Raw genomic sequence first — 10332 nt, 5'->3', positions numbered from 1 at the left:
GTCCATTCTATTATTCATGTTCAGCTTGGCAGCTCCAGGACTCGCTGGGATCCACCTGTGACTCACATGCCAGGGCCATAAAATTCTGAAAAACTTCACTGATCAGCCCAGCAATTCCAGCCACTGCTGTCTTCTTTTAAATAACACAAATCTGTCAACCCCTCCTGTGCTCACAGGACAGCCACAGAGCAGGACAGCAGTGCAGCAGCCAGAGCTGAGGACTCCCACAAGGACAGAAGGACAGCGTGGAAGGATAAACAGAGCAGCTCTGAAAGCACCGAGTGCTGCTGCTCCCTGGCCCTGCTGCTGTGCTGGGACTCAGCTTCTCTCTCCCTCTGCACACAGGCACTGCCCTGCCAGATTCAGATGAGGTTTCAAAGGAAGCATTTTTGACCAACAAGTTGCTGCAGGATCCTTTATTTTGCTACAGTGCACAGAGGAGGTGATTCCTCATTTCCATTGTCTCTGGGTAAAATTCAAGGTGTAAGCAGTGAATTCTAAATAGGATGAATGATCCCAGTAATGGGATGATGACAGGATAAATAAAGTTTCATTGAGCACAACATTATCACAAAATGAAAAAGGAAACCCTGCACACACACAGCCACTCTGAAAAACTTGAGCAGACAGGCTGGGCCTGCACTGAGTTACACTGCAGCTGTGGAGAACAAAACCGGCACTTCATTGCTGCTGAAAAAATCCAATCACCATTTTCCTCAGGGCATCCCTGAGCTCCTGGTTCCTCAGGCTGTAGATGAGGGGGTTCAGGGCTGGAGGCACCATCAAGTACAGAACTGACACCACCAGATCCAGGGATGGGGACGAGATGGAGGGGGGCTTCAGGTGGGCAAACATGGCAGTGCTGAGGAACAGAGAGAGCATGGCCAGGTGAGGGAGGCACGTGGAAAAGGCTTTGTGCCGGCCCTGCTCAGAGGGGATCCTCAGCACGGCCCTGAAGATCTGCACATAGGAGAAAACAATGAACACAAAAGAGCCAAAGAGCAAACAGACACTGACAGCAATGAGCCCAAGTTCCCTGAGGTAGGATTTGGAGCAGGAGAGCTTGAGGATGTGTGGGATTTCATAGAAGAACTGGCCCAGGGCATTGCCCTGGCACAGGGGCAGGGAAAATGTATTGGCCGTGTGCATGAGAGCATTGAGAAAGGCACTGGCCCAGGCAGCTGCTGCCATGTGGGCACAAGCTCTGCTGCCCAGGAGGGTCCCGTAGTGCAGGGCTTTGCAGATGGACATGTTGCGGTCGTAGCACATGATGGTGAGGAGGAAATATTCTGCTGAGAGGAAGAACAGAAAGAAAAACACCTGAGCAGCACATGCTGAATAGGAGATGTGCCTGGTGCCCCAGAGGGAATTGTGCATGGCCTTGGGGACAGTGGTGCAGATGGAGCCCAGGTCGGTGAGGGCCAGGCTGAGCAGGAAGAAGAACATGGGGCTGTGCAGGTGCTGGCCGCAGGCTCCGGCGCTGATGATGAGGCCGTTGCCCAGGAGGGCAGCCAGGGAGATGCCCAGGAAGAGGCAGAAGTGCAGGAGCTGCAGCTGCCACGTGTCTGCCAATGCCAGCAGGAGGAAGTGGCTGATGGAGCTGCTGTTAGACATTGGCTGTGTCCGGGCATTGGGTTCTGCCATGGAGAAAAAGACAGTGAAGAGTTAGAGATGTCAGTAACCACAATCAAAGCCATTTACTGTATACCCTCCCCTGTGTTTAAGAGTTCTGAGGTTTTTGTTTTTAAGCTCCCCCTATATCTCTCCTGGTATTCTTGGATATCAGAAATCCTCAGCATTTCTGCTGCCCTCAGGGAGAACAGAGCAACTTTGCAAGGCAAGATGATGAGTGGAGACTCAGGGGAGGTGCTCTGTCATTCTGACCTGTTCAGAGCTTTTCTGTTTCACTTTTCTCAAATGCAGAATGTTCACCCTCCCATGTTTCCCTTAAAGATCACCAGGTGCTGCTGAGAGCAGATGGATCCACCACAGACCCCCAAATGTCCGTCCCTCTCTCAAGGTCTCAGCACCACATTCGTAGCCGAGGACACCCCTGGCTCATTTCACCAACCCGACAGCATTTTCACACTTGTAGCATCTCTGCTTTTCTCCTCTCTCTGGGCCTTTCAGATAACACAAAGATGCTCCAGGACACGTTTGCATCCTGGAGGAAACTCCCAGCTTGGAAGGAAACCTCGGGGAGAGAGCCAAGAGTCCCAGAGCTGGCACTGGATGAAGGGAGATTGAGCTGCTGCCCTGGCTGCACTGACAGCCCTGCCCACAGCCGGGCACTGGGGCCAGCGTCACCCTGAGCCAGCTGTGCCCCCTCCCAGAGCCCCCCAGTGCCAGGCAGCTGCTCCCAGCCCTGTGCTCTGCAGAGGGAACTGGGCCCGGGGCTGCAGAGCTGCCCCACGGCTCTGCTGCAGCTCTGCCTGCCCAGGAGGGGCTTCACGCCTTGGAGCCCCGGCCCTGAGGGCAGAGGCTTGGCTGGGGGGCACAGGAGGGAGGGGGCTTCTTCAGAGGGAGGGGCTGCACTGGAGGGGATCCTGTGGGGATCTCTAAACTCTCCCTGGCACATTGCTGGGTTTGTTTTCTCTCCTTCCCTGATCTCATCTCTGCTTCCTGGGGATTTTCCTCCTGGAGCTGTTTCCCTGTGCCTGATCTCTCCCTGCCAGCACTCACAGACCCCAAATCTCTGTGCACTCTCCTTGGCCCTACAGAAACCTGCCTGTGTGCAGGGCACTGGCTGGGGCAGGTTCTGTTTGCAGCTTGGAGAAAGGACAGCTCAGACTGAGCCTGATGGGTCCAGCCAAGGTGATGCTGGTGCTGTCCATGGGCACAGGAGTGGCTGAAAGCACAGGAGGGATCTCCTGTGCACCTGCTGATCACTAAAAGGAACAGTTCGGATGTCCCAGGGACCTGACAAAATTCATAATACCTTCAATATTTGTCCTCCCTCCCCACCATTCTCCAGTGGCAGGAAACTGAAAACAAAGTCTCAGGAAATTTCCTCATTTTTATCAAAATCCTTGCATTGGAAATATTCTGGGAGTGATCAGAAACCCTCAGCCTGTCAGAGCCTCATGAACATTTCACCTCCCCTGCACTCGAGATGCTCTGAGTTGTACTCACAGAATCCGTAGGCACTGGGATGTTGCAGCTTTAGGAGATCCCTCCAGGAGCTGCAGCTGCCGTGTCCTGCAGCCAGAGGCTTCCTGTGCCAGGGGCTGGGAGTGATTCTCCCGCAGTCACTTCCCAGCCCCTTCCCAGCCCCAGCTGAGTTTAAGCCCTGTGTGCCTCTGTGCTGTGCCCGGGCTGGCTGCAGGCAGTGCCCCAGCCCTGCTGGGCTGTGCCCAGGAGCTGCTCCTGGCCAGAGCTGTCTCTCTGCAGCGCTGCCGCTTGCCAGGAGCTGCCTCTGTGCCAGGAGCCCGGCCCAGCTCAGCAGCACAGACACAGCACAAGGACTGGAATGACCCTCTCGGGCCTTGGTGCTGAGGCCCTGAACATCAGTCCCTGACAGGGACTGGCACAAACCTTTCAAGTATTCAAGTCAGAATTGAACTTCAAAGTTTCTGGAAGTTTTCATGGGTCCCAGTGAGGGACACGACTGAGAAAGTGTCCCCAGGCTCCAGTCAGAGCAGAGAACTGGAGGCAGGGATGGCAGGGGGGGACAAAGAGAAGCCAAGTCTTGGTGCCCTGGGGCACAGCAGCGTCTGTGCCACCAAGGGCTGGGAGGAGACACCTTGTCCTGAGGCCCTGGGGCCTCCTGGCACAGCCCCAGCAAGGCTGGGCACTGTCAGCCCCTTGTCCTGCCCTCAGCATCCCCCCACATCCCAGTGGCCTCAGGGATCTGCTGGAAGGAGTCCCTGGGGAGCCTTGGTCAGGAATGGCCCTGGGGGGCTCCTGAATGCTCCCAGGGACTGCAGGGTTTTCAAAGGACTTTGGCTTTTGCCTGGGAGCCTCTGAGAGCTTTGTGCAATCCTGGCCCCCAATTATCTGCTCTAATGAGTCCCTGGAGATTCTTTGTCAGTAACAACACTCACTGGGGCTCATTCATGCTTCAGGGTACTTCAGGTTTTTTAAAGTACTTGGTGCTTCCCTTTTGATACCGACTCAATGAGAGGTTTGTGCAATCCTGGCCTCCAATTATCTCCAATTACTTTAACGAGTCCCTGGAGAGCTTTGCATTGACACTCAGTGGGGCTCATTAATGCTCTGAGATACTCAAGGTTTTTAAGGTACTTTGGATTTTCGTTCCCACACTGAGGCTCTGAGAGGTTTTTGGGCAATCCTGGCCTCCAATTCTCTCCTCCAAGGAGTCCATGAGGAGCCTGTGTTGGGGATGGACCTCAGTGGGACCCATTAATGCCTCGAGACACTTTGGGTGTTTCCTCTGCCTTTGACTCCTGGAAAGGTTTGTGCAATCTCCTCTCAGGCCCTGAGCTTCAAGGGCTCAGCCCCAAATGCACCACGGGGCTCATTAGGATCAAGCAAGTGCTGACAAACCCTGGCTCTGCCTTGATTTCCCTCTGGCCTGGTGCAGTTCATTAGGAAGGTTTCCTTCTCCAGTTATGGAGAAATATTTCAAAGAGCTTCTAAGAAATACTCATTCCTATTTGAAGAGGTGTGTTTTATTGCTGTTCTCTTTAGAGAAAAGGTGATTGCAGCATTCTGTGACTGACACTGATGCAGGGTCTCTCCTAAGGAGGTGTGGCCTGGTCACAGAAGCTGTGCCTTGAGGTCTGACCCAGTGTGGACAACCCTGCTCCACATTCCCAAGCCCATCCTGTCTCTCCTCACTCACCTGGGACCTGCTTTGCTCAGAGAACTGGCTGCACTCAGGCAAACGGGGGGGGTTTCCCTTTTGTTTTTTAGCATTGTAAAACTCCTGAGTTTCCCCACTAAAAACAGAGACACTCCTCAAGGGTGTGCCAAGCAGAAGCTGCCATCGATGAGGTTGCCATTCCCCACAGCAGTGTCAGGAAATTAATCCACAAACATCAGAGGTTTATGTCCAAAGAGGAGACAGAGGAGTCCCATTACTTTGTTCGAATAAAGAGAGAGGCCATGGGGCATTTCCCCTGGGGTCTCAAATTTTTGGAGGGTGCAGCCTCCTTTTTATCCTAATTTCTCAACCGCATTTCCCTCTCTCTTTCCCCACTGTCTGAGGTACTTGAGAGGTACAGGCTTCCCGAAACACCTAATACTCCCTTAGAATGCATAAACCGCCCCCCCCCCTTTATTTTTATTTCTTATTGAATTTTATGGTTTTCCCATTGTTTCTTTTATCTCTTAATATCCAGTTTCATTTATTAGCAGACCTACATTTTGTTTGTAGAGACAAATCTCTTTCTTTCCATTCATCAATCAGTGGAATCCTTCCCATTGTTTCTTTTATGTCTCAGTGCTAGCTTGATCTACCAGCAGGCCCACAGCTTGTTTGTACAGACAAGTCCCTCATTCCTTTCAATGGCAACTGCCAGTAGGACACAACCCCAGGGTCTCCTGTCATGACAATTTCCATGGAAACCCCTGGTAGGGACTGATGCCACGGACACTGGCAATGAGACACTGCTGGGGTCTGTGCTGAGCACAGCGTTGCTCACACTGAGATGGTTTTGTTCTTGCTGAGCTTGCACAGAGCCAAGGCCTTTCCTGCCCCTCGTCCGGCCACGCTGGAGAGGGGCTGGGGGTGCGGGGGAGCTTGGGAGGGGTCACAGCCAGGACAGCTGACCCCAACTGACCCCAGGCATATCCCAGACCACAGGACATCATGGCCAGTGTATAAAGTGTAGGGAACAAGGAGGAAGGGGGGACATTTGGAGTGAGGGTTTTTGTCTTCCCAGGTAACACTCAGGCAGGACGGGGCCCTGTTTTGCTGGTGGGCAGGGTCAGCACCAAAGACACAGACACCAACTGAAGGAATTGTGTAATTTATAGAATGCAAATCTGCAAAGAATTACAAAAGCATAAGCTCAGCAAAGCACATCATCATTAGCAAAGAATCACAGCAGGAGCAGCTCAGCAATGCCCCCAATCATCCCTGCCAAAGATTGCCTGCAGTGATTAACCAAGATCCAGCCCCAGTTCCCCTCAGACTTTACCATCACCCAGAGCCACCCATCAGCTGGGGGAAGCTGTCCCAGCCAAGGACTGGAGAGCCACTCCCGGACACTGGGAATTCCTGCAGCTGCCTCCAGCCACAGCTGAGGCTCCAACCCCGCTGGGAGAGGGCCCAGCTTTGACAGTGCTGCAGAAACAAACTGACAGCACTTCTAGTGCGGGAACATCTGCTTTCATCCTCCTCTTGGCTTCCTCCTAAGCCTGGCCAGGGCTCAAGGAGGAGCCAAGGGAGCTGACTTTGACCATACAGCCCCAAACAAGGCCAGATGGGGCCTCTTCCAGCTTCTACATACAGAAAGGTAAATCTGTGTTTCACCAATGCACAGGTACATAGAACATATTGTTCATAGTACTTCGTTAATGACCAGATAGAAATATAACCTTTGGCTGGAAGGTTCATCTAGAGGTCACCTTTGGCCCAGGGCCTGTTGTTCAGGCCTTGGAACTTCAATCGCTCCTTTGACCTAGACATGAATTACATCCTTCATAACAACTCTTTCAATAACAGAGTCTTAGATTTAGGTATTAGGCATAAAGGCATCACCTCTTGCTCTCCAATTAAGTGCTGCTCAAGGTCATCACTCACAGCTATAATTCACATTCCTTTTAAAACATGCCTCATTAGTTGCTATTCTCTGTTCTTTATCAAATCCCCCTTTTTCTAGAGACTGTGTCTCCTTTTAGACAAGTCTCAGTGCTCCATTTCCCAGCACAAAGTGTCACAACAGCTCTAACATGGAATCATAACACACCAAGTGCTCACACTGCAGTGATGACAGTGACTGCCACAAATGCATTTCGCAGCAGCCTCCAGTTTGGCAGCCCCAAAGCCAATCCCAGCAAGGAGAATTTTCTTCTTTCTGCCACTCTTCTACTGCTCTTTCCATCGAGGTGATTCCTGACTGTTGGACTTCAAACCCATCACTGATAACAGTGCAGCATTCCTGTCCTAGAATAGCCCAGGCTCCTCCTTGGCCAGCAGGCAGATAATCCAAGGCCATGCGGGTCTGCAGAGCCCCCGTTCGTGTTTGTTGGAGCTCACAGGATATGCTGTTGGATATTTTAACAGTTATCATTTGCTGCTTCTTCTAATAATCGATTCAGCTCATTAATGTGAACTCCACAGGATGAGGCAACGCATGTGGGGCACAGGGTGAACCAGAATCTTTGGCTTTCTGAAATCCAAGGCACTCTTTGGGTGGAAAATGTTCTCTTAATGTGAAACTCTTCCTTGCAGTTATTGCTGAAGTATCCTAAAGGGAAGTATCAATATTGCCTGGCAACAGGACTCAAACCATCCTTTAGGATGCCATTTATGGGCATTGTCTCTGCACACCCAGCAGGTCCCACTCCCAGTACCAAAGGTCTGATTTCCTATTTCCCACTGTTGGGCTGCTGATGGATCCAGGGCTCCTCCCTGTGCTCCTGTTGTGTCCCCGGTGCCATTGGGCCAGAGGAGTTTCACAGAGGTCCTGCAGCTGGGAGCGGTGTAACACTGACACTGACCAGCTCCAGCATCCCGAGTTCTACCAACATTGATAGTAAAGCACAGAAATCCTTTCCCATTGTGGCCTTTAACTATTACAGGGTTTGGTTACTCCTGAAGGGAAATCCTAGTTGTTATAAATAAAGTATGTAATTCGTGCTATTGTGTATAAAACTGGAATGTAATCAGACCATGTAGAGACAGAGTTTCAAAATCCCTCCACCAGCCTGGCTGAGAGAAAAATTTCACAACACCAAAAGAAGTTCTCTCACAGATGTAATCAATAAGTGAGGATTCCACCTAGGTGGGGTTGGATCTTATCACCGAGACATTTGCACCATGACGACTTGATCACCACCTTCTGATACCTACATCTCATCTGATAAGGACATTCCGGGAACTAAACTGTTCCAGGAACCAGAGATGGCCCATCCATCACCAGAGATGGCCCTTCCATCACCAGAAATGGCCCACTCATCACCCAAGATAGACAATTCATCAGACCCAGGAAAGGCTTTGTGCAGCCCAATTCTGGGACAAGAAAACTTCATGAATATGCTAAAATTACGAGAAGAATAGAATTAATTCGGACTCTGCCCAAAAACTGTATAAGAAGGGACCAGCCGAAGCAGCAGTCATGAACTTGGGAGGTCTGGTGCGATAGAGGTCAGATCTGTGCGTGTTCACCCAGCTCTGATCCTGGGCTCGGGGCTGCTTTTCTTGATCGTGGCTTTCTGTGTGACCGATCTTTCGGCCGCGGAATAAAATCTATTTCTTTATTAAATTTAATTTGGCTGAATTTCTTTGCTTCATAGTGAATCCTGTAAAACTGATAATTGCATTCCTTTGCTCACTGCACAGTTCTCTTTAACTGTCCCTGCACTGACTCCTTTACGAGTCAGAGCCCATTGACAGAGTTCTGCCACCCTGTAGGGTGGGCCCTCCAAGGGAATCCCATTCCTCCCAACTTTAGTTGAGAACATACCCAGCAATTATTACACTGAGTATTTTGGCTACTTTTATATTTAAATTTTCATTAGAACTTTCCTGACTAATCCATGGTGACACTCTAGAGATGTCTTTGGCAAACAAAGATTCTGGCTGACTCTCAAGACACAACTTACAGACTTCAGTAGTACTTTAGTGACACAGTTATTAATTTTTTCCTCAGTCTTATTCTGGCTAGGAACAATAATAATAATTAGGAACAATAATTCCACTGTCCATGGAGCAGGCACCTTTTTATTCTAGAATTATGCACCCAAGGTCTTTTATTGTTTAACTTTACTGTGGTGTTGTTACAATCCAGTTTAGACCCAGGAAAGCAAAGCAAGCTAAATCTCTGAGCATAAACCGGAAAGAACTTAGAAGGTTCAAAATATCCCCAGAAATGAGATCAAAACCAAACGAGGTTAGATGTTGTTGCCAAAAAATGAATGTATTTTATTTAATAGTAAAAGAGGCAAAGAGAAGGGAAGAGAAAAGAAAGAGAGAAAGAAATGGAAAAAAGAAGCGTGCGTGGGGGGTGGGGGAACAGGGAGAGGTGACAGGGGTTAGGTGGAAGTATATCACTGATCCGAGGGTCCCAACGATGTCTCGTTGCTCCCCTCCATCTGCTCTGCTGGTGGGGAGGGTCCCCCGTCACTGCTGTGGCCACGCCACTACATTCTGCCACACGCCGTGGCCACGCCGCCACACGCCGCCACCACACGCCAAAGAGTGCAGAATTCCGTGGATTAATACACACTTTGGGCCAGGTGGGAACTCCCACGTGCCTCTCTTGCAGGGGCTGGCTTGACACACTGTCCCTTGCAACACTGAGGGTCTGTTGCATCATCTCTGGTGCTCTGGTGCAGGGTCTGGGGACCCCTTTGGGGGGCCCCTGTGATGGGCCATGTCACCCCTTTCTCCTGTGGATAAGCCCCCCCGGGTGAGGACCCCTCAGCTGGGCTCCTTTGCACAGTGGAGGATGGGCGGTCACTGCAGCTCTGACCAGAGGCTTTTCCAAGATACCCAGAGCCTCTCTCCCTCCCCCGCCCTTTGGTGGAGGGTCTGTGCCAGCCTGGCAGCTGATAGCCCTGGGGCTGTGGTCTCCACTTTTGCAGGTGTTAAGCCTGTGCTCGTGAATATCCCCAGCCCTGAGTTGTTACTTTATCTTATCTTCATCAGCGAGCAGTGTAGGGCCTCACTCAGGGCCCCATTCAGGGTGCGGTAGTCTTCTCTTCAGCTTTTGTAATAGTTTTAAAAGTCCTTTAAGAACATGTTTAAGTCATAAAATATAATATTTCAGTCTCTGACAGGTGTACGTGGTTAAATAAACAAAAACCACTGTAATCCTTTTTATTTGCTTCTCCACTGGTTCCACACACGTTTATCATCCTGTGTAAATACTTTTATAGTCTTTTATCTTTTCTGCTAGTGAGTCTTTAAGCTCTATTCAGCAACTTCAGGGGAACTGAAAATTTCTATTCTTTACGTTATTTATCATCCTGCTCCCCGCAGTGCTCCAATTCCTTCCCAGTGCCATTCCTGGTGCCCTGGGAAGCCCCCAGGACCAGGCAGGGGCTGCCGGCCATGTCCCCTCCTCACTCCCCCGCGGAAGCCCCAGGGCTCATTTCCTGTCTCGGAGGAGGCGCTCCCTTCCTGGAGCACCGCTGCTTTCGCTTTTTCAGCCGTTTCCGAGATTCTGATGTAAAAACAGGAAGTGAGGGGAGGGGGTCGGA

The 10332-nt window shown here is 50.8% G+C and overlaps 1 protein-coding gene across 1 annotated transcript; it reads right to left on the bottom strand.

The window, feature by feature from the left end:
* Window positions 1-401: 401 nt before the first annotated feature.
* On the bottom strand, window positions 402-3291 carry LOC125318962 (olfactory receptor 14J1-like). The gene is made up of 2 exons (XM_048289929.1): window positions 3133-3291; window positions 402-1637 (listed from the first exon to the last, which is right to left on the bottom strand). The coding sequence occupies exon 2, from the start codon at window positions 1612-1614 to the stop codon at window positions 682-684; it is 933 nt and encodes a 310-aa protein (XP_048145886.1). The 5' UTR covers window positions 1615-1637; window positions 3133-3291; the 3' UTR covers window positions 402-681.
* Between the last annotated feature and the right edge of the window lie 7041 nt (window positions 3292-10332).

Source organism: Corvus hawaiiensis, chromosome 33, assembly GCF_020740725.1.
Source record: "Corvus hawaiiensis isolate bCorHaw1 chromosome 33, bCorHaw1.pri.cur, whole genome shotgun sequence".
NCBI lineage: Eukaryota > Metazoa > Chordata > Aves > Passeriformes > Corvidae > Corvus > Corvus hawaiiensis.
The sequence above is the reverse complement of the archived record's forward strand: the minus strand, read 5'-3'. Positions and strand labels throughout refer to the sequence as shown.